Source organism: Cornus florida, unplaced genomic scaffold (genome assembly GCF_030987335.1).
Source record: "Cornus florida cultivar Cherokee Brave unplaced genomic scaffold, ASM3098733v1 CherokeeBrave_3.0.0_Hap2_Chr03, whole genome shotgun sequence".
NCBI classification, from domain to species: Eukaryota; Viridiplantae; Streptophyta; class Magnoliopsida; order Cornales; family Cornaceae; genus Cornus; species Cornus florida.
Window position 1 is genome coordinate 39371070 of NW_026775573.1, and position 25176 is coordinate 39396245.

At 37.3% G+C, this 25176-nt stretch overlaps 1 protein-coding gene across 1 annotated transcript; it reads left to right on the top strand.

Moving 5' to 3' along the window:
* Positions 1-1056: 1056 nt before the first annotated feature.
* Positions 1057-7210, top strand: LOC132298751 (uncharacterized). Its single transcript, XM_059795121.1, has 2 exons — positions 1057-2062; positions 6487-7210. Exons 1-2 carry the CDS (start codon positions 1913-1915, stop codon positions 7141-7143), a joined length of 807 nt encoding a protein of 268 aa, XP_059651104.1. The 5' UTR covers positions 1057-1912; the 3' UTR covers positions 7144-7210.
* Positions 7211-25176: the final 17966 nt, after the last annotated feature.

Here is a 25176-nt window from a genome sequence, read left to right on the forward strand (position 1 = left end):
TACTTTTGTGCAGCCTTGATTTCCTCTTTTAATTGTATTTTCAATTTTTTTTTTGGTACTCACACATACGTCTCTTCTGAGACTTGAATTCCTAACCTCCCTTTGAGAGGTAAGAGGCTGATATTACTAGGCCACTGACCCGTTGATTATTTTCAATATTCATGACATAAAATTAAATCTTTTCAAAGATTCATGATAAGTAATTATTTTCCGTAATATCAAGGTCAACATATTTAAGTTTTGTCAGATTTGACATTATCAAGATATAATAAATGTACAAGAACATAGTTATAATCATATAAGTTGTCATATATTTCAATATGATGTTAGTAAGAACTAAGTTAGAAAACTTATAATGAAAGCAAAATTTGAATACCAGTACAGAGAATGCGAAAAGGAAGTAAAAGAACACAATATTTCTTTTCTATGTGGATGCCCGTATAGTGATAAAATAAAAGGTAACAATAATAACATTTAAATGACACTAACAAAATTTATTTTTCAGCTACTTTAACAAGCTAGCAAATTTCCAAAACTTCAAGTTTCTCAAAAATATAAAAGACTTCAGCCAATACTTTCATGAACCACTAGGCTCGTGAAATATATTGTCTTCCCGAAACTTCAGATCCATGGATAATATCAGGTGCATGTGAAACTTCAGGTTCACAAATGGTACACTTACAAATAACTTATCAACTTTAGAAAATAATTTAAATAAGCATAAAAATAACATAGAAGCCTTATTCTCATTTGCTATTCTGAGAAATATAAATAGCTAAATTTCTTACTTTTTAATGTGAGAAGGAAAACTAAGAACCTTTCAGTTGACCAGAATTTCACGTTGATAAGAACTGACGTTAGAAGGGGACTTTTTCTTTAGCCTCTCTATAAACCTCAGCCGCCTTCCTTTCATCTTCTCTCTTTTGCTCCTCCCTCCCTCCCATGGGAGTGGGGAGGGGCTGGTAGTTACCTCCCACCGCTTGATAAGCTCAACGCGGTGTAATAAGTTCGTTTGGTAGGTGGGTTTTACGTCGTTTTGCTGTTGTTTGGTTAGATCTACTCTTGGTTGGCTTGCTTTTGGCTCGACAAGGTGAATTTAGTGTTTTGTCTCCGGCTAGATCTCTGATCTATGTTGGGTTTTGGTGTCTCTGCCTTTTTGTGCGGGGTTTGGGTGATTTTTTTCAGTCGGCGGTGCTTTGTGGATGCAGTTTTTGAGCTGTTGTCTTGATGATGGCTTGACCTTTGGGTCACTCTCGTTGCTATTCTTCTTCCTGTATGGTCTGCTTGTGTGTTTTGACTTTTTTTTTTTTTATTCAGTTTGTATTATATTATTTCTTAATTTATTTATTATTGCAGGTATTTATAAATGTGTTTGTAGATGGCATATGACATGGCGGAAAGACATAAGAGCCACCTCATTGATTACCTTTTCAAAGTTTTCACTTTTCTTTTGACACCTACAAAGCCAGCCCAAATACATGCACCACTTACTTCATGTCGTACATGTATATTAGAAATACAGCTCATATTTGCTTCATATGAGATAAGTCTGGTCTGACTATCCTTGGACTTTTTGGACCATGTTATAGCTGGACTCCACCATATATGTTCATAACATAATAACAATGAGGTTTGAAAATCCTTGAACTCTTGGCACCATTAGGTGGACTCCATCATATATAATATAATAATAATTGAGAAAGAAATAAAGGCTGATACAAGATTTACATAAATATATATATATACAAACTTCTAAAAAAAAATAAAAAATTTCTCCTTGTATAGAGACGAGCATAAACTATTGCTGTTGCATATATATGTTCTTAGAGGTCTGCTAGCCGGTCTTCACATGAGTTCATAAAACTATTTAAGAGATAGAGAAAAGCTTGGTACCGATCTCTAGAGAGAGAATATGGCTAATTTGTATCTCAAACAGGCGAAGCTGTATTCAAAGAGTCGACCAGGTTACCCACAAGCACTCTTCCAATTCATAGCGTCAAAGACACCCAAACACGACCTTGCGTGGGATGTCGGCACCGGCAGCGGCCAGGCCGCAAAATCTGTGAGTTTCTCTCACCACAAAAAACACACACACACACTCCCTCTGTATAACCTTAGGTTTTTGCTTCTCTTCATTTCCTAAAGGTTTTATTAGTTTTTTTGTCTGAATTAAAAAAATACAAGCTCTTAATCGAGCTTTTTATATGGGCTATTAATACTAAATTTTAAATTAGTGTTCAACAAGTTTAGTATGACTAATAAAATTAGTAATTATTTTTTAGAAAATATATATTCACACACAATTAACATATATAACACATAAAAAGCGCAAGCACACACAAGTAAAACGAAATTTACTTGGTTTGGCAAATTACTTAGTGCATAGGCAAAGAATGACTAACATTACTTCAAAAACTTGATTACACACTTTTTTATTTCAACTCTCTTTTTCTTTCTACAAATTTTTCTCTCTAAACCCATCTATTTTTATAGAGCCTTGAAAACCCAATTTGTTTAACAAGTATTCCCCAACTTGCCTACAAAAGAATTACCATAGCAGGTACAACTTGTTCCCCAAATCTACAGCCTTTTCCCCAAATCCAAAACCAATAAGGAAATCAATTCAGGTAACTTTTCAGGAAAGTTGAATCGGTTCAGCTACACTTGAACCGGTTCAACTTTATTGCCATACGTGGTGCAATTCATTGCCCAACTTGAACCGGTTCAAAGAAAACTGAACCGGTTAAACTTTGATAGTAGCCAAAGTCGACGCCACACTTGAACCGGTTCAGAGCCCACTGAATCGGTTAAACTTTGGCCGTAGCCAAAATCAAGTCTACAAATCTTCAACCTCCCAAATCATTCACGTAATCAACATGTGATCAGTCTATGTCTTCACATGCTCATCCATAGCTTCACCTTGAACAAAGATCTCTTTATAGCTTCATCTCAAGCTCTTCATGTATAGTTCCACCTCAAATAAAGCATTATGATAAAATTGAGAAACACTCAAACAGTCTCCACATTTTCTCAAATTTCACCATTCTTCTTCTTATTGTTCTTCGCCACACCACCATACTCATCTATTCTTAGCAAATTCCAAGTTCAAATAATTAAACTTGGAATCTACTTTCGCATCACCAAATTAAACTCTTCTTGCTTTTGGGATAAAGGCTGGTGCTTTTGCAATTGTCAAGACCTCTTCTTTCTCTTGCTGTTCTTGATTCTACATTCTAGTAGATCTCGAAACAGGCTTCCATTCCGTCTTTGCAATTGCTCCACCTAGTATAGTATTTCTAGCAAAATATAAGGTTTGTTGACCTTCCTTCCCAAAAGCATAACACGTGGCCCTCTTCTAATCTTCATCAATCCATTTTTCACTTCATACCAGCAACCCTTGGAATCCAATGCTCTTACAGAGATTACATTCCTTCCAACACTTGGAATATGACGTACATTCGTTAGAGTTCTTACCAAACCATGCATTTGTTGTCTTGATTTTAATTATTCTAATTCCCATAACATCAGTACTCCCCACATATACCTTATTACTTACAGGTTTGTAGGTAGCAAACCATTCTTTATGAGAACACACATGAAAGGAACAAGCAGGATCAAATATTTATTCCTTAGCTTCTCCCTTATTATCAATGATTGATAATGCTTCATCATTATCACTCTCTTCTTTCGTATCTTCACACACAACAACATCAGTGGATGCACTCTCCTTTCTTTCTGGACAATACCATTGAATATGTCCCTTTCTTCCACACTTATAGCATCTTTTTTCTGACAATGGCACAAGGTTTCTCGGAGCTCTAAATCTCTTTTTATCTTGAACAATAAAAACTTGAGCCTGGGCATCACGACTTTTTTCATCATTTAACTTTCATTAGAGAACAAAACACTCTTAACTTATTCCACCGAAATGGTAAGTATTGAATAAATGTTTATGGGTAGAGCTTACCGATGTTAACAAAATAATTATTTTATCCTCATCACTTAACTTTACATCAATATTAGGCAAATCATAAATAATTTTGTTGAGCTCACCAAGATGTTCTTGTAGGCTCACCCCTTCTTTCACATGTCTGCTGCCGAATCTTGTTTTATCACATCATTCATAATATCATTCGCCAACGTCAATTGAATCGCACCCATTGCTTTCAAGTTGATCTTCGCCCAATATGTGTCTTCCATTTTTTCTGGTTGCTTACCCAGAGCATCTCCTAGACTAAGATGAATCAGTAAATCCTGCATCCGAACTTTCCAAAGACTAAAGTTCCTTCTTCCATCAAACTTCTCAACCACGTACTTTCCATTTGTAATAGTTGTCGTCATGACTTTGATACCAGTTGTTAGGGTTTCACACACAATTGATAAATATAATAGATAAAAAACGCACACATATAAGTAAAACGAGATTTACGTGGTTTGAAAATTTTCCTAGCCCACGGGCGAAGAACGATTAACTTTACTTAAAAAACTTGATTACACACTCTTTTCTTCCTCACAATCTCAACCATCTTTTTCTCTCTAGAATTTTCTTTCTCTAAACCCATCTCTATTTATAGAGTCTTCAAAACCCAATTTCTTACTGGACAAGTATTCCCCAACTTGCCAACAAGGGAGTTATCATATCTGTCTTCAACTCTGAAATAGCAGGTACAATTTCTTTCCCAATTCCAAAACCAATAAAGAAATCAATTCACGTAACTTCCAAGGATAGTTGAACCGGTTCAGCTACACTTGAACCGCTTTAACTTTATTATGATACGTGGTGCAATTCACTGCCCAACTTGAACCAGTTCAAAAAAAAACTGAATCGGTTCAACTTTGGTAATAACCAAAGTTGACGTCAGTCTTGAACCACCCGCTGAACCGGTTCAACATTGGCAGTAGCCAAATCAAGTCTACAAATCTTCAACCTCCCAAATCATTCACCTAATCAACACATGATCAGTCTATGTCTTCATGTGCTCCTCCATAACTTCACCTTGAATAAGGATCTCTTTATAGCTTCACCTCAAGCTCTTCATATATACCTCCGCCTCAAATAAAGCATTATGATGAAATTGTGAAACACTCTAATATTCTCCACACCAAACATAATAATCGTTACATATAATTTATTTGTAAAATAGATAATTACTATAAAAAAAAAAAAAAAACATAATAATCATACCCAATGATAAATTGTTTAGTGTTAATAGATTTTGTATTCACCGGTTATACAAGTTATCATTTCTGCATATATATGTGTGTGTTGGAACTAGTGCATAGTGGAAGAAGCGTGAATCAACATCATTGTAATGTGAACCAGATCTCAATTTGGAAACCAAATCCCGCGCCTATTGTTTCTGATGTTGTGCCCTTCAATCGAGGGAAGTTTCCCATGAATCAATTGATGTTATCCCAACTTACTGTGATGGAAGTTTCTTCAGTTTTGATCGATCCAAGTATTCACAAACTTGTGTTTTAGGCACAACAAATCACAAAGAATATATGGAACCATATTAAAGATCCTACCACAACAATAATGCAATAGTGCACATGCACAACATAAGATTTACATGATTCACCCAAAGGGTTATGTCAATAGATAAGGAGATTCCACTATAATCATGTAAATGTATTACATGAACATTGGCTCGTGTACACCAACTGTTCTCCTAGAGTGTTTTATGATATATTCTTACTCCCATGGTAAGGGACCAATACCCGACCAATACACCTTGCACTACGAGACACCCTCTCAATCAGAAACTTTCTTGAATGAACAGATATAATACGAAGAAATCCTCTTTGGAAACTCATCAAACACACCTATGCACCAGATGTTTTCTTCACCTCTCTAACAAACTCTCTCTACCAATTGTACACAACTCACTCTTTCGCAAGGCTGTCCTTACAGGCTACATGTCTATCCTCTCACACCTATCAACACTAACCTAGGTGTCTATTTATAGATTCTCATACCAAATTCCTTAGTAGACAAGAAGGAATTAATACTATTCTTTAGTGGCCAAGACATGTCTTATTTGAAAATCAAGACTTGTCTTATAAGAATTTTCTATTATAATATGACTTTAAAATAAAAATTAAGGAGTATGAGGTACAATTTCTAACTCTTCCAATTAATTTATGTATATATGGAATTAATACTATTCTTTAGCGGCCAAGACATGTCTTATTTGAAAATCAAGACTTGTCTTATAAGAATTTTCTATTATAATATTACTTTAAAATAAAAATTAAGGAGTATGAGGTACAATTTCTTACTCTATATATATACACACATGCATTTTTACCGAGTGGTCCAATTAATTTATGTATATATGAGGTTACAATCTTTTCTTTTCTTCTATATAGGAAGACAAATATAAAGATATGGAATTGGTTATATTTTCTGAATTTGAACAAAAATAAAACATCTTCAGTTTGTAATATGAATAGTACTATTCTAACATAATTACGTCTTTTCAGTTAGCTGGGATATACAAGAATGTGATAGGCACAGACACCAGCCAAAAGCAACTGGACTTTGCAACCAAACTCCCCAATGTCCGATACCAATATACCCCTCCCAACATGTCCATAGCCGAGCTCGAACACTGCGTGGCAGCGCGAGCAAGCGTTGACGTTGTGACCGTAGCTCAAGCCTTGCATTGGTTTCACCTCCCCACATTCTACAAACAAGTGAACACAGTACTCAAAAAGCCCCATGGAGTGATTGCAGCTTGGACCTACACTGTCCCCGAAGTCAATGACACTATTGACTCAATTTTTCGACGACTTTACTTTGATGAATCAAGACCCTATTGTACTCCTGGCCGTGAATTGATCGCGGACAAGTACAGGAGCATCGACTTTCCATTTGAGCCGGTGGACGGAGCTGATCACACGGGGCCATTTGAATTCAAGACAGAAAGATTGATGGATTTAGAGGAATATCTTGCATACAAGAAATCAGGGTCAGCATATCAGACGGCATTGGAGAAGGGTGTCGAGCTCCTCAAGGATGATGTGATCGACGAATTTAAGCGTGCTTGGTGCGAAGATGGCAATGACCGGAAGGTTGTTAAGTTTCCTGTTTATCTAAGGATCGGAAAAGTGGGCAATTTGGGTGAGGAGGGTAGCTAATTCATATAATTCACATTGAATGTTCATACTGATTCAGAGCACACCATGGATTGCGTATGAAAGAAAATGAATTTTAGAAAATAAAGAATGACATGGTTGCGTTGCAATTACCATTATTATTATTTAGAAAAGTGGGCAATTTGGTGTGCATAAAAAATGACAGGTTTACTTAGTTGATTTCAGTACGTAGAAGATAATCAATTGTTAAAAAAATTGAGTGGTCTTCTAACGGTCCAAGCAATTATTAAGAGACTCAATCTTTACTAAGGCCTTTACATATTTAGTTTGAGAAATAAATATCTTCTCATCAATTTGTTTCACTCGAAAACCTAGAGAGAAAGTTCACTAAAAATGCTCATTCGAAAAGAATTACTCGTGTTTTTAACAAATTCATGAACAATGTTATCATATGTAGAACCAAAAACAACGCCATTCACTTGAGTTTGAGTAATAAGAAAATCTTTTCTTTTCTTGAATATAAATAATATTTTATCTATTCCATCCTCTCCTAAAGTCCTTTTGCATTAAATAAGAAGTTAATTTCTCATATCATTTGGTTAGCTACTGTAATGTTTCCAAATTTTACCATTTTTCAATTTCTGAAATTTTTTGATTTTTCGAGGGTATTTTCGTCTTTTTTCGTTTTTCGTACCGGACACCTTGGGGTGTGCCGGGTGTGTTCGAGAGTTGATTGGGACATTTCATTGAGTTCAGGACTCTTTGAAATGTAAGGGTTGCCATTTTTGCATTTTTCTGTTTTTCAGGCCGGACAGTCCCGTGTGGGACCCGCCACCGGAACTGTTACGTACACTAATTTTTAGTAGGGTCCATTTGCACCTCATGCATCTTATTTATTATATTTATGTGGATGTGAATTATTAAATGTATATATGTAATTGTGTGGTGTAGAAAAAAAGAAAATAAAATAAAATAAAATAATTGGTGGGAATCACACGCATTATAACAAAGGTAATGACTAAGCCATTACCATTCGGCAGATTCATGACCAGCCTCTCTTGTTGGAAAAGAAGAAAAAAAAATTCTCTTTTTCTTCAACAACTTCTATCCTTGATTACTTCTCAACTGATGAGAAATTTTGAGTTCCGTTTGCGTCAATTCGAAAAACTCGGTGAGATCTTCAAGTTTATATAAACAATTTCGGCTTTTGGCCACTCTAAGAATTCCGAAAATTTGGACCCATTTGAGGCTTTTCTACAATTAAGAGGTAGGGGTGCTCTAATTCATATTTTCTTTAATCTTTTGTGAGTTTTCCCCTTTAATTTGATTCTAAGCATGTTTGATTTTAGCAATTTTGCCTATATTGTTGTGGTGGAATGTAATTAAGGTGATGAATGTATTATATGTATTAATTGAACCAATGATTATGATTATATACTTGGTGGTGAAGATACATGCTTAGTATTGACATTTTAGGTACTCCATGATTTTCAATTGTTAAGAAAAGTGATGTTGAAATTATGAAAATAAATGTTAGGATTTCTCTTAATAATGTGATCATGATGTAGATGGAATGTATGTGATTTATTGTAAATTTTTCTTGAGAAATTGCCATGATGTTAGATATATGATGTGTATCTCTATGTGTGTTATGTGTAAATAATATATGTGTGTATGATTTATTGATTGGATATGAAAATCATGCTTTTGTGATTATGTCCATATTTAATTGTTGTAATTGTAGAAATTTTGTTGACTTAAAGCATGCTATAAATTCGTGAAAAAATTCTTCTTTAGTATGAAATGTTGTTAAGCTTTGATGATGTGAAAATTATGGTAACTGTGAAGCATGAAGTATTCATACATCCATTGGGAAAGAAAAAGGGAAAAAGTATTTTTTTAAACCAATTAAATTGTTTTGGGGAAAAGTTTTGTTTTGAAAAGTGTTTGTGAAAACCCGGACGCTTAGGAGGCGCTTAGTGGTCCGTGATGTTAGTGTGGTTTAGAGGGGACTGTAGAGAGACCCTAGTGTGGTTGGGCTAACCAGGCCGGATGCGATGCCTTGGAGGTGCTTTGTGGTCGTGGATGGTTAGCCAATCCCCTTTTCGTAATGCCTTGGAGGTGCCTTGGGTCGGATTACACTAACCGTTTGGAAGTTGAAACGGTATGGTTTCGGAAACGGGGAGTGACATTGCATGGTATGGCACATCATTGGCATAAGTGGTGCATTTGGTAATTGGTTGAGATATGTATGTTTGTTGATGATACAGTGGTTTTACTTGACTCCCGAGATATGATTTCATTCTCTTGCTTTCTATTCTCTATGTAAATTCACGGGGTTATAAGAGGTGTGTCTTAGACACTTCCTACTGAGCGTTTAGCTTACCCCATCATTTTAACATTTTTTTAGGTCATGGGAAGAAAGTGGCGAACGACGTTCCTCCACAAGTTTTGATGGGTTAAGGGACTGTTTGATATATTTTGTAGTTATGATCTCATTTTATTATTATTATTATTATTTATAAACCCTGGGATGACACATATATTATGCATTGATATAGGAGAGGACGGTAATGTTTTTAGTTGACCTTGGATTCAGGTAAGGACCCGGTTAGCGATTCGGACCCTCTGCTTCGGGTCGTTACAAATTTGGTATCAGAACAATGGTTCGAAAACCATTAGGACGACGGGTAGAGGCCTACCTAGGGTTGTGTGGGAAGTCATTTGCATTATTTATGTGACTATTTGCTAAAGCGTTTTGTTATTTGAAAAGCATGTGTAACTGTCTACTTGTTTACATGTTTATGTGTTTACAGTTTTGAAAGACATGCTTCCTTGCTATGCGTTTGTACATTTATATGTTTATATGTTAAAGTTTATGTTATATGGTCATGTACGAGGAATAATTAGATGATATAACCGTGTAAATGAAATGTGAAAGAAAAGGAAAGCATGTTGACTATGTATGAGGAGTATGGTGACGAAAAGTGGACGGTGTGTGTAGTTCTAATTTAAATATTAATGTGACGAGTAACGAGCTAGCATGGTATTGTGATGGTTATTAGGCATGGTTATGCAAGTATTTTTAAAATAAATAAATAAATAAATTTAAATGATAGGGTATGATTGTATTATGGTATGGGATACGGTTATTATATATATATATGTATACATGTATAGGAGTATGCGAATGAGCATGGATGGTTGTGTGGGTTTTGACCTGAGTAGGCGAGGAGTTCGGTTGCTCTAGGGTTGTTTGGGGTGCTGGTTCTTATCGAACGAATGGTGCGGACTTCTAGCTCGTGGATTGAGCTATTTGGTGTGTAATCAGTCTAGTCTTTTTGTTGCATTTTGTGCGGTGCTTAAAGCACGACTTTAGAGCAGGTTCGTGTTTCTTAGCATGGTGTCTATGTGGTATATGAGTTTCATATGTTAGTGCATGGGTTTTGTGACTAGAAGGGTCAGGTGTACGGAGTAAGGGTTCGTAGGAGAAAGGTGTGACCTTAGGGGGTTTGTGTTTGTGGCTTGGGTCACGGTTTGGTGCGGAGGTTCTTTTTGAACCGGTTTGTGGTGGATGTGATAGGGGATTGCTTGAGTCACGAGTGTAGTCTATGGGTTGTAGACGTGTATTTCGAGTATTTTGGTACAGTTTAAGGAATCGTGTTGGTCATGGTTGTTAAGGGGATTGTTGGACTCTGTAGGTCTAGGGTGACGTAGGCATTGACTGGAGTCATGCCAGTGCCGGATGTCCGATTGTGAGATGTGGATCATTTCGTGGTCTTGTAAGAATCTGTTTTATAGACTAGTTTATTGAGGAGTGATCCTCATTTCGGACAGGTATAGGAGCGTGACTCTCGGTGAGTTGATTACATAACATGGTGGATGAACGGGGTTATAGGTTGTCATGATTGTCGAGAAAGTCTCGAGGTAAGGTATAGTGGTCAGTTTTAGCTGTATAGTGCAAGGTTGCACGATAAGGCAGGTAGTATGGGGTCATTGAAATGCTAGTTGTTTGAGGAACCGAAGAGATAGACTGATGATTAGAATGATTATGACGAGGGTAATCTCGTAGGTTTAGTTGGTAGCCCCATTTGACTTTTATCGGGGCCAGGGGTGTTCAGAGGAATCGTAAAAAGGGAAAGTGATGGTGTTGACGCTAGGGTGTAAGGTTTTTTTGGTTGAGTATGTAGATTGTTTTAGGAAGAATGGTTGGAGAAGTTAATTAAGTGTTAATGACTAATTATATTATAGATGGTTTGAGGAGACAGTTGGGTGTTGAGCATTCTGGTTTTTGTGCTCATTCCTTTTCTTTGGGATCTGTCGGCATGGCATTGCCGTGTAAAGGTTCTATCCTAGTGGTATGTAGTGGTTACTGTGGGGAGTGTCGAGAGTGAGGCATACTCTCTTATTATAATGGTGTAATCCTAGGGATGCTTGAAGAGAGATCGCTTGGCGGTATCCTGTTGAGTCGGTGAGACGTGAGTTTGAGTTGTCATTCGAGGATGATGATAGTAGAGATATTATGGCATAATGTTTAGTACTGATGAGCAGAATGGTTTCAGGTATGATCCGAGGATGGATTATAGATTGTAAGTTGTTTGTTATGTGTTGTCAGGTAGGTGATGGGGTTATGCGCTAGTCGAGGCGATTGCGGACTGTTTAGCCTTTTAGAGCTAGTGGGGATGATGTTGCCAGATAGACACCATTTTCTTTTGACGAATCAGTAAGTTATTGTGACTGAGGTCACGAGTCGGGTGTGCATGGTGATCGAGATAATATCATCTAGGAAGGTAGTAATAGAATGGGTGGTAAAGTGTTATTTTATGGCATATGGGTTGTCATTTGGGAGTGGCGGGATGTGATGTCCGATGGGTTATGATCGTTTCTAGTGTTGGTATGTTGTGAGCATTGATGCTCTTGTCTGATGGTTGTGTTATGAGTTATATCTTAGTACTCGACGAATGGGTGGTAGGGATCTGATTAGTTTTGGTTAGCATGGGCATTGCGGGGTATCGTAGGCAAGGTTTCTGTGTTAATAGTGTATGACAATCTGTTAGTGGCGAGGTCGCCTAGAATTGAGTTCGTAGTTCTGTATGGGTATCCATTTGGTTCTTCTCTTTATGTGTAAAGAGTTTAGTTCATCTCAAGTGAGATTGGGTGTCCATGGTTGGACAGTTGGTGTGTAGCATGTGACAAGATGTCGGGTACATTCAGGTAAGTGTCGTCAGTCTCTTATGAGAGCGGGGTTTGAATACTTTCCATTTATTCTAGTTCTGGCAAGGACGTCATTTGTCATGAGTCTTGTTTTTTATTTAGGAGTTGTGCGCGTTTGTGGGTGGATGGACTTGTGTATGAATTGTTATGTTGCTGAGTTCATCGGTAGAGGTTTGGTTGACTCACTCCCACGGAGGGAGGTGTACTCTTTGATTTTAGTAGTGCTTGTTGTGAGGGTGGTTTTGACGGCACGAGTTGCTGAATAGGGATTGTGCTTTCGGTGTCTAATACTTTCGGTGATAGCTAGGGGTGTGTTGTGAATTGTAAGCTTGAGGATGGTTAGGTGATGTGATGTGAGTCATGTACTCAAATGTTTTTATAGGCGTTTGATTCGAGCAGTGTCTTGAGGATAAGTGTCGATGTCGCCTTAGAACTAAGTGATTAAAGAAACTGAATGTGGAATTCCCTTGAGAAATAATGGGAAAGATTGACTTTGGTTTTATGATCTCAGGCATGAAATAGTTGCATTGTGTGTTTTGATGAGGTAAGAATTGAATCGAGTAATGCTATGGAGTTGTTTACCTGGTATGGGTGTTAAGAGGGGAATTAAAGATCTTTTATGCTGGTTGATGACTGTGGTATTTGGTGCCATATTGCTTTTAGTTTTTTATGGTTGTTTTATTGAAGTATAATTGGGATTTTTAGAGCAGGTATATGACTGTATAGTTGTTGAGGTTACGTAGAGCGATGGATTGACAGTAAGTGGATTTCATAGTTGCTTTGTGGACTGTGTGGGAGTGTGTTTGAGGTTTAGACCTGAGGACAGGAACAACGTCTGTGTTGAGACAGGATTGATGACGAGAATGGCCTAGCCAACCATTTTTCCTGAATCAGTCCCTCTTCAGCATGATGTCAGGTCAAAGGTCAATGATTGTTTCGATTTGTCAAGGATAATGAAAGTACGGTTTTGCGCATTGTGTCAGTATGACAGTGTGGATTCAGATGGTTTGTTTTGGGTGACGAAGTGTGTTAGGTAGTACTAAGTGACTGGTAAATAGTTTGCGGTATGATCTTTGATTATTGAAGATCTTGTTTTAAGGATTTGAGTTCTAGGTACAAGATAATACGTTTGATTGCTATGGTGACTCATGATTATGTAGTCGTTGGAAGATTTGTTGTTTAGTCATCTTGAGGATGATAAGTTTAGTGATTGCCGCGTGGTGTGGTTGGTAGTCGTTGTACGGGTATGTAATAATGTAGTAAAGTGTTTGGTAGTGAGTGTTCGGTCTGATAGAGATGTGTAGATTAAAGATGAGCTTGATTATGAGATGGGCAGGGTTCTTTGTTTGGGATTTTGTATGTTCTTTAAAGGATGAGTTGAGATCGGATGTTATCATATTAGGTAGATTGATGACCGTTTTTCTTTCGGGATTTGGAGCCTTTCGTGGCAGTGCAAATTAAGTGAACCGATGTCCGTTTTGAGTCGGGAATAGCGTAGAGCATACCAGCGGGTCTTGTGTTAGGATGTTGTGAGTGATGAGTACCCTTATAGGGTGGTGAGCATTGGGTTTTAGTGATGGCAGTGTGTGATTGCCTATTGGCGTCTGATTTTAAAGGCAATAAGGTTGTTGAACTTTTAGTCTTATAGTTTGGTGAGGTGTTTCTTGGGAAGTTGTGTGGCTGTGGGTCTCCTTCTTTAAGGAGGGTAGATTTCGAGGACAAAATCTCTTAAGGAGAGTAGAATATACTGTTTCCAAATTTTATAATTTTCCAATTTTTGGAATTTTATGATTTTTTGAGGGTATTTTTGTCTTTTCTCGTTTTACGTACCGAACACCGTGGGGTGTGCTGGGTGTGTCAGAGAGTTGATTGGGACATTTCATTGAGTTTAGGACTCTTTGAAATGCAAGGGTTGCCATTTTTGCATTTTTTTTGTTTTTCGGGGTAAACGGTCCCGTGTGGGACCCGCTGCCGGAACTGTTGCGTACAGGAATTTTTAGTTGGGTCCATTTGCACCTCATGCATCTTATTTATTATATTTATGTGGATGTGAATTATTAAATGTGTATATATAATTGTGTGGTGTAGAAAAAAAATAAAAGAAAATAAAATAAATGGTGGGACCCACATGCTTTATAACAAAGGTAATGGCTAAGCCATTACCATTTGGCAGATTCACGACCAGCCTCTCTCGCTGGAAAAGAAAAAAACAATTTCTCTTTTTCTTCTACAACTTCTATCCTTGATTACTTCTCAACCAATGAGAAATTTTAAGTGGCGTTTGCAGCAATTAGAAGAACTCGATGAGATCTTCAAGTTTATATAATCAATTTCAGCTTTCGGCCACTCCAAGAATTCCGAATATTTAGAGCCATTTAGGGCTTTTCTATAATTAAGAGGTAGGGGTGCTCTAATTCATATTTTCTTTGATCTTTTGTAAGTTTTCCCCTTTAATTTGATTCTAAGCATGTTTGATTTTAGCAATTTTGCCTATGTTGTTGTGGTGGTATGTAATTAAGGTGATGAATGTATTATATGTGTTAATTGAACCAATGATCATGATTATATACTTGGTGGTGAAGATACATGCTTAGTATTGACATTTTAGGTGCCCCATGATTTTTAATTGTTAAGAAAAATGATGTTGAAATTATGAAAATAAATGTTAGGATTTTCCTTAATAATATGATCATGATGTAGATGGAATGTATTGGTTTATTGTAAATTTTTCTTGAGAAATTGCTATGATGCTAGATGTATGATGTGTTATATATGTGTGTTATGTGTAAATAATATATGTGTGTATGATTTGTTGATTGGTTATGAAAAGCATGCTTTTGCGATTATATCCTTATTTAATAGGTGTAATTGTAGAAATTTTGTTGACTTAAAGCATGCTATAAATTGATGAGAAAATTCTTCTTTAGTATGGAATGTTGTTAAGGTTTGATGATATGAAAATTATGGTAAATTGTGAAGCATGAAGTATTCATGCATCCATTGGGAAAGAAAACGGAGAAAATTATTTTTTTAAACCAATGAAATTGTTTTGGGGATTTTTTTTTTTTTTTTAAAGTGTTTGTTAAAACCTGGACACCTAAAAGGCGCCTAGTGGTTTGTGGTGTTAGTGTGGTCTAAAGAGGGGACTAGGGAGAGACCTTAGTTTGGTTGAGCTAACCAGGCCGGATGCGACGCCTTGGAGGTGCTTTGTGGTCGTGGATGGTTAGCCAATCCTCCTTTCGTAACTCCTTGGAGGTGCCTTGGGTCGGATTACACTAATGGTTTGGAAGTTGAAACAGTATGGTTTCGGAAACGGGGAGTGACATTGCATGGCATGGCACATCATTGGCATAAGTGGTGCATTTGGTAATTGGTTGAGATATGTATGTTTGTTGATGATACAGTGGTTTTACTTGACTCCCGAGATATGATCTCGTTCTCTTACTTTCTATTTTCTATGTGGATTCACGGGGTCATAAGAGGTGTGTCTTAGACATTTCCTACTGAGCGTTTAGCTTGCCCCATCATTTTAACAGTTTTTTCAGGTCACGGGAAGGAAGTGGCGGACGACGTTCCTCCATAGGTTTTGATGGGTTAGGGGACTGTTTGACATATTTTGTAGCTATGATCTCATTTATTATTATTATTATTATTATGATTATTATTATAATTTATAAACCCTGGGATGACACGTATATTATGTATTGATATAAGAGAGGATGGTAATGTTTTTAGTTGACTTCGGGTTTGGGTAAGGACCCGGTTAACAATTCGGATCTTCGGGTTCGGGTCGTTACAGCTACCTCTCATTTTGTTTTGCTGTAGGAGTTTTTTTTCAAACCATAAATAACCATTTTAAAATAAAAAATATAATTAGAATTATGTTGATCAATAAAACCTTTTGGTTGTGCTACATATATTTCTTCCTGCAAAATATCATTAAGAAAAATACTTTTCACATCCATTTGAACAATTTCAATTTAAAGTGACCTATAAGAGTAAGAAGAAGACAAATAGACTCAAGTTTAGCAACTGGTGCAAAAGTTTCATCCAAATCAAATCATACGACTTGATTATATCCTTGTGTAACGAATCTAGTTGGCCATGTTCATCAAATTTTTTTTTAAGATCCATTCGGTCACTATGATGTTCACATCCCTAGGGTCATGCACTAATTCTTAAACTTTATATTTAACAAATTCATTCAACTCTTCTTGCATATTCATAAGCTAATAAGTGATTTTATCAATAATTTAGGTTCAAATTGGTCCATAGAACATGAGTAACTTATTTTACCACGTACTTTACTTCTAGTACCAATTGAATCTCTTGACCCTATCAAATTATCAACTGATGACTCCCTCAAACTGTATAACTACTAGATGTGGAAGTATCCAAAGGTGGTGGAGGAATTCCTATAGGTTTATAAAGGTTCTCACCTAAATCCTCAACAACACCCCATCAAAATTTTCACCTCAATTCACAATTACTCTCTCTTCCACTTTGTCTTTAGTTTGCTTTCCTAATTGACATGGTCCACACACCTTATTTTTTTTGCTTTTTCAATTTAGCAAATCTAGAACAAGATTATTATTAAACAAATTGATTAAATCATTATAGTTCACATGACTAAGTCTCCATACCACAAAATCGTCTCATCTATAACTACAAAATAGTAAATAAAAGAAGGATCTGAATAAATAAAAAAATTCCACTTCTTCTCATAACGCATTCGCCATTTTTCTTAGTTACAAGGGTGTAAAATTTACTTGAAAATCATCATCATAAATTTGGCTAACAGCCATGGTGATGTTTCTGATTTTCAGCATTTTTCAATTTTTTAGAAATTTCATCGCCCTGAGGGCATTTTTGTCTTTTCATGTTTTTCGTACGGTATTTTAGTTGAGTCCATTTGTGTTTCCTACATTTTGAATTATGTGAGCTATGTATCATTTGTATGATGGTGTGTTACATGTATTTATGTGGTGTAGAATTAAAACAAAAGAAAAATGAGAAAAGAAAAGAAAAGTGGCGGGACCCGCCACTTACTCTCATGAAATGGTCTACAGACCATTTTTGGCCTCAAATCTCTCTCACTCCCGTAGCTCTTTCTTCTTCCCTTTTCTTCTTGATTTTTCTTTTTGTTTTGAGTTCCAAACTTCAAATCAAGATTCCTTTCTCGAAACCTAGAATTTTTGAGTGCTGTTTGCGGCAAAACGGAGACCACTGCTAGCTCTACGCGTGTGTACCAGTAATTTTAGTTTTTGTGCAACCTAGGGAGTCCGAAAATCTTGACCCATTTTGTGGGTTTTTGCATTCTAAGAGGTAGGGGTTCCTAATCCACGTAATTTCTTGTTCATTTGTGAATTTCCTTTGTTAATTGTTGCCTAATATGCTTATTTGTGTTGATTACCTCTAAAATGATTTATTTGACATGTTGAAGTTCATGAACATGTGTACAAGTTGGGTTATATGAGATGCATACTTAAATGTATATTTCCTATAATTATTGTGTTGTCAACTTGCTACAATTGCTATATGAAAGCATGTTGTAATTTCCTTGAAATTTCTAGTAAAGTATGTTATATAGTTTAAGTCGAATAAATTGTGGAATGGTGATTATTGATATAGCATGATGCATTTTGCACAAACATTGGGAATGAAATAAAGGGGAAAATTGATTTGAAATGAAATAGTGGAATTTTGGGAAAGAAGCTTTGATTAAAGTATTTTATGAAAACCCGGTCGCCGCGGAGTCACCAAAGGGCCAGTAGGTTAATGTAACCTAGAGGGAATTAGGGAGATTGCCGTAGCGTGGTTGAGCTATTTGGGCCCCAAATGACGATGCGGAGGTACCAACGGTCAGGGATAGTAGCCAATCCTTCTCTCGGTGCCGAGGGAGTACCAAAGGGGGTTACATTAACAGTTTGAAAGTGATGATTTTAAATGTGAAAAATGGGGAGCGACATCGGCATGCATTGCATCCCCATTGCATCATATTATTTATGTTGAGATTGAAAACCATGTTGTAATTTCCCGACATTGTATGACCTTGATTTCCATGGTTCTATTCTTTGTTGTGGGTTCACGGGGATACGAGAGGCGTATCTTAAGTGCCATATACTAAGTTTTTGCTCACCCCACTACACTTTACATTTTTTAGGACATGGCAAAGAGTCGGCGGATGATAATCCACCTCATGCTTGAGAGCCCTTAGGGAGCATTTTGGATGCATTTTTGTAGAGCTTGAACTTATTTTGTAAAGATGTTGACTTAAAGATGTACTACGTTTGTAACATGTAAAATATTTGTATTTATCATGTACATGGCCAGTGGAGTAATGTAATTAAGTTTTACCAACATTTAATCCCTTAGTGTATTTTGGTAATGTGTGGTAAATTATGTTAACGTTGTAGTTGTTGTTATTGTGGATGTTGTAATGTATTTATGTATGTACGTGAGTGTAGTGGTGTGGGTGATTGGCTTTCAAAGTTAGTGTATCTCGGTGACAGTGAGTGAGGATGACCCAAACCAGTAAGCTATTCACTGTGCACGTTCCAAACCAATCAACGTGTACCTTCCCACACGTCGACCGGTATCTCGGCAGTGGGTTTTTCCACTGTTCATAACCTAAACCAGCTGACGTATAATGTATATACGTCGATCAGTTCCTGTTCCACATATAATTTTTTTTTTATTATTTAGCTTTCCCAATTACTCTCTAACACCAAATTAATGTTGCGAATAATTATTTTATGACCCAATAATATGCATTAATTAAATTTTAACCACCGAAAAGACTATATTGTCTTTGACCTTATTTTATTTATTACGTGATACAAGTAAATGACTATTATACCCTTTAAATCTCAAACTACTTGAACTGTAACAAATTACCATCTTGCCCTTTTCGGACCATGATAATTGAATTTAATGTGAAAGGACCGTATTACCCTTGGACAATTTCGGGTCTGGCAAGGACCCGTTTAATGATCTGGATCCATGAGGATTTGGGTCGTTATAGAATGGTATCAGAGCGCCATGGTTCGAAAACTAGTAGGACGACGGGTAAAGGCCTGCCTAGGATTGCATGGGGAAGTTGAATTGCATTGTTTATGTGCCTATGTGTTAAAATTATTGTTAATTGAAAAACATGCTTTTCTGTTTAATTGCTTATGTATTTACGATTTTGGAAAGCATGCTTACTTACATACTTACCTATTTGTCTATGTGGTCACATATTTATGTGTTTAAAATAATGTATGCTATTACCATGATGGTGATTGAAAGCATGTTGGTCTCGATATGATGATAAGTATGAGAAGTATGTTAATGGTGAGCAGTGAGTACGGATTATGCAAGTGTGTAGTATGCGAAATGATGATGAGAATAGAAGAGATAATTAATTTCACATAAGAACTTGGTGAACTCTTTATTTAAACTAATGTGATAGGACACGGTTGTGTCGAGGGTTATATTCCAGTTATTTTATGTATATATGTAAGTATGTCTTGTATGTATACCTATGTACTTTTATGCATGTGTACAGTCGAGCATGGGATGATTGTTAGTACGGTAGGGTATTTGTCATGGCATTGAGGGTTGTGTAAGTTTTGACTTGAGTAGGTAAGGAGCTTGGATGCTCCAGGGTTGTTTGAGTGCCAGTTCTTGTCGAACTTATGGCATGGGTTTCTAGCTCGTGGATTGAGCTTTTGGCGTGTAGTCATCCTGATCTTTATTTGCATTTTGTGCGATGCTTAGAGTACGACTATAGAGCGGGTTCATATTTCATGACTAAGTGCCCTTAATACATGTGAGTGTTCAAAGCTTTGAGTTGGGGTTGTATGATTGTGTTGTATTTTACTTTTTTCTTTCCATTTTTAGAGTCATGCCTCCGAAGAGACGTAGAGAAGCAGATGATAATAGGGAGTAGGACGAGCTCTTTGATTGGGACCTTTTAGTCAAGAATTTGGTTGAGGCTATGACAAACTTTGTACGTGCACAAATCATGGAAACTCAGAGGTCGATGGCACAGTCAGAGAGAAAAAGGGGTTAGGGACAGATTAGGAGATAGGAAGTTGTGGAATCAGGTTAAGGAGGTGGGGATGTTGTCCGAGAGTCAGGTACAAAAGATGTTAAAGGGTGATTCTTTTCATTCTCCCGTCGTTGTTATGTCACCGCTGGAGACATCTCCTATGGTCGAGAAGGCATGCTATAAGTGCAAACAGACAGGTCATTTGAAAGCAAAGTGCCCTTGGGATCGGCCTAGTTTAAGAGTTTGTTTTATATGTGGTCAGCCTGACCAAAGGAAGAAGGACTGTCCCAAAAGAGGTGGAATTCTAGTTGGCAGGGTAGGTTCAGGGCAAGGACCGACTCGACCTTCCGTATCACAGATTGGTGTTCAACTTGGAGGGTCACATGAATGGGAGACTCAGGGTTGTATAGTCAGTCTAGTTGTTTTTCCTGTTGAGTCACCAGAGAGACCTTCTATAGTCAAAGGTATGTAATTGCATTTACTTCTAGCATTTTATTAGTGTTTTCTTTTGGTTGATGTTCGGCCTAACGGTTAACGGGGATAGTGATGGTAATGACGATAAAATTGGAACCGAGGGATCTGTTATTTGGGATGTATGACTCGGGTGCCTAGTTAGATTTCAAGTATAGTTCATTACATTTGAAGGAACGGTAGGTAATGGAGGCTTGTTGTTTCTAAGGAATTGGAGGAGTTGTGTAGTTATTTTGGGAAGGGTGATCATGGGGTATTAGTACTTGAGGTTCCTGTATTGTAGAGTAAATCAGTTTGGGGGTGACCGCAGTTTTCGAGAAGAAAGTGGTGATTGATTGCATTGTTGATGGTTTTAAGAAGACGGTGGGGTGTTGAGCAATTTGGATTTTTATGTGCATTTTTTTTTTTTATTTTGAGGATTCGTCGACATAACATTGCCGTATGGATGTTCTTTTCAAGTGGTAAATAGTGACCTAGTGGTCTGATGGGATGATAGATTTGAACCGTTATCTTAAATAAGTGGCAATGAAGATGTTATGGTGTGATGATTAGTGTTGAGGAGTAGAACAGTTAAAATTGTGATTCGAATGTGACATAAAGATTTTGAGTTATTTGTTATATGTCGTCAGGTAGGTGATAGGATTGTACGTTAATCAAGGTGATTGTGGACAGTTTAGTCCTTAGAGCTGGTGAGAGCGGTATTACCAAGTAAGCATTCTTTTTCTCTTGAAGAGTTAATGGGTTGTTGTGACTGGGGTCACAGGTTTAGGGTGTACGGTGATCGAGGTAGTGTCGCCTGGGTTGGTAGGGCTGAAGTGGATGGTAAGGTGTCATTTTATGGCGTGGAAGTTGTTAGTTGAGGAGTGAATGATTCTAGGAAGAATGTGACGTAGTGTTCGAAGGGCTATAATTGTTTTTAGTGTTGGTGTGTTGTGAGCATTGGTACTCTTGTCCGATAGTTGTGTTGTGAGTTGTATCTTAAGTGCTCGACGAATGGGTGGTATGGATCTGATTGGTTTGGGTTAGCATGGGTGTTGTGGAGCATTGTATGCGAGGTTCCTATGTCAATTGTGTAGAATGGTCTGTGGGTGGTGATGTCACTTAGGTTGGTATTCATGGTCTCATATGTGTTCCTAGTTGGTTCTCCTCCTTGTGTATAATGAGTTCATTACATCTCAGGTGAGATTGGGTGTCCATGGTTGGATGATTGATGAATAGCGTGTGACAGGTTGACGGGTGCACTTAGGTGTGAGTCATCATCTCTTGTGGGAACGGGGCTCATTACCCTTTTCATTTGTCTTGGTCCTGGTAAGGACGTTGGTTGTCGTGAGTTTTGTTCTCCAATTAGTAGTTGTGCGTGTCCGTGGGTGGACGAACCTGTGTGGGTGGTTTGTTATGTTGTTAGGATTCAACGGTAAAAGCTCTAGTTGAAAAGGGTAGACTCACTCCCTCGAAAGGAGGTGGAGTCTTTGGTTCCTGTAGTGCTCGTTTTGAGTATGGTTTTGACCGATGGGGTGCGAGGCATGGGTTGCCGAATGAGGATTGTGTTTCTAATGTTTGTTAATTACGGTGGCGGCAAGGATACTGTCATGAATGAAAGGTTGAGGATGAATGGGTGATGTGACACATGTATTCAGATACTTCTATAGGTGATTGATTCTAGCAATGTTTTGAGGATAGGTGTTAGTATTAATGAATGTTATCCATTTAAAGAATGATTATGGAATTCCATTGAGGATAATAGGAATGATTGATCTTGGGTTTTAGATATTAGGTATGAGATAGTTGTATTGTATGTTTTAACGAGGTTAGAATTGGATCGGATGATGTTATGGAATTGTTTACCTGGTATGGGTATTATGAGAAAATTAGAAAGCTTTGGTGTTGGTCGATGATTGAAACATTTAATGCTGTGTTGTTTTTGTTTGTTATGGTTATGTAATTGAGATTTGATTGGGATTCTGAGAATAGGTATATAACTGTATAGTTATTGAGGTTATGTAGAGTGATAGATTGATGGTGAGTGGATCCCATTGTCGTTTGGCAGACTGTGTGAGATTGTATTTGAGGTCTGGACTTGAGAACAAGAACGACGTCTGTGCTGAGATCAGATTGAGGATGAGGATGGCCTGGCCAGCCATTTTTCTTGAATCAATCTCTCTTCAGCACGATGTTGGGTCAAAGGTCAATAATTGTTTCAAGTTATCATAAATAGTAAGAGTACGGTATTACAGGTTGAGTTGGTGTGATAGTGTGGATTCAAGTGCTTATCTCGGGAGATGAGGTGTGTCAGATGGCACCAAGTGTTCGATAAAAGGTTTGTGATACAATCATTGATTATTGAAGATCTTGTTTTGAAAATTTGTGTCCTGGGCACTGGATAATACGTTTATTATTTTGGTGACTTATGATTATGTAGTCGTAAGGAGATTCATTGTTTAATTATCTTGAGGTTGTTGAATGTAATGATTGGCGAATGGTGCAGTTGGTGGTTGCTTGTACTGTTAGGTGATGATGTAGTTAAGTATTTGATAGCAAGTATTTGATTTGTCAGGGATGTGTAGATTAGAGTTGAAATTGATTGAGAGATGGATTGGATTCCTTGTTTATGGTTTTGTGTGTGTGTTCTTTAGAGGATGAGTTGTGATTTAGTCTTAATTGGTGATTTGGTGACCGTTTTTCTTTTGGGCTGGGAGCCTTTTGTGGCAGTGTTGAGTGGATCCATGTCCATTATGAGTCAGGCGTATGGTCTGGTCGGTCTTATGTTATGACGAGGTGAGAAATGAGTACCGTTTTGGGTTTTGGTGACAGTGGTGTGTACTTGTCTGACGACGTCCGGTGTCAAAGGCAACAATGTCGTTGGGTTCATAGTCTCAAAGTTTGTAAGGTGTTCTTGGAGAGTGCGTGGCTATTGGCCTTCTTCATAAGGAGGGTAGATTTTGAGGACGAAATCTCTTTAAGGAGGGTAGATTGTGATGTTTATGATTTTCAGCATTTTTCAATTTTCCAAAAATTTCATCGCTCTGAGGGCATTTTTGTCTTTTCATGTTTTTCGTACGGGATTTTAGTTGAGTCCATTTGCGTTTCCTACATTTTGAATTATGTGAGCTATGTATCATTTGTATGATGGTGTGGTACATGTATTTATGTGGTGTAGAATTAAAACAAAAGAAAAATGAGAAAAGAAAAGAAAAGTGGCGGGACCCGCCACTTACTCTCATGAAATGGTTTAGAGACCATTTTTGGCCTCAAATCTCACTCACTCCCGTAACTCTTTCTTCTTTCCTCTTCTTCTTGATTTTTTTTTGTTTTTGTTTTGAGTTCCAAACTTCAAATCAAAATTCCTCTCTCAAAACCTGGAATTTTTTAGTGCCGTTTGTGGCAAAAAGGAGACCACGGCTAGCTCTACGCGTGTGTACCAGTAATTTCAGTTTTTGTGCAACCTAGGGAGTCCGAAAATCTTGACCCATTTTGTGGATTTTTGCATTCTAAGAGGTAGGGGTTCCTAATCCATGTAATTTCTTGTTCCTTTGTGAATTTCCTTTGTTAATTGTTGCCTAATATGCTTATTTGCGTTGATTACCTCTAAAATGATTTATTTGACATGTTGAAGTTCATGAACATGTGTACAAGTTGGGTTTTATGAGATGCATGCTTAAATGTATATTTCCTATAGTTATTGTGTTGTCAATTTGCTACAATTGCTATATGAAAGCATGTTGTAATTTCCTTGAAATTTCTAGTAAAGTATGTTATATAGTTTAAGTTGAATAAATTGTGGAATGGTGATTATTGATATAGCATGATGCATTTTGTATAAATATTGGGAATGAAATAAAGGGGAAAATTGATTTGAAATGAAATAGGGGAATTTTGGGAAAGAAACTTTTATTAAAGTATTTTATGAAAACCCAGTTGCCGCGGAGTCACCAAAGGGCTGGTAGGTTAATGTAACCTAGAGGGAACTAAGGAGATTGCTCTAGCGTGGTCGAGCTATCTGGGCCCCAAATGACGCTACGGAGGTACCAACGGTTAGGGACAGTAGCCAACCATTCTCTCGGCGCTAAGGGGGTACCAAAGAGGGTTACATTAACAGTTTGAAAGTGATGATTTTAAATGTGAAAAATGGGGAGCGACATCGGCATGCATTGCATCCCCATTGCATCATATTATTTATGTTGAGATTGGAAACCATGTTGTAATTTCCCGACATTGTATTACCCCGATTTCCATGGTTCTATTCTTTGTTGTGGGTTCACGGGGACATAAGAGGCGTGTCTTAAGTGCCACCTACTGAGCTTTTGCTCACCCCACTACACTTTACATTTTTTAAGACATGGTAATGAGTCGGCGGA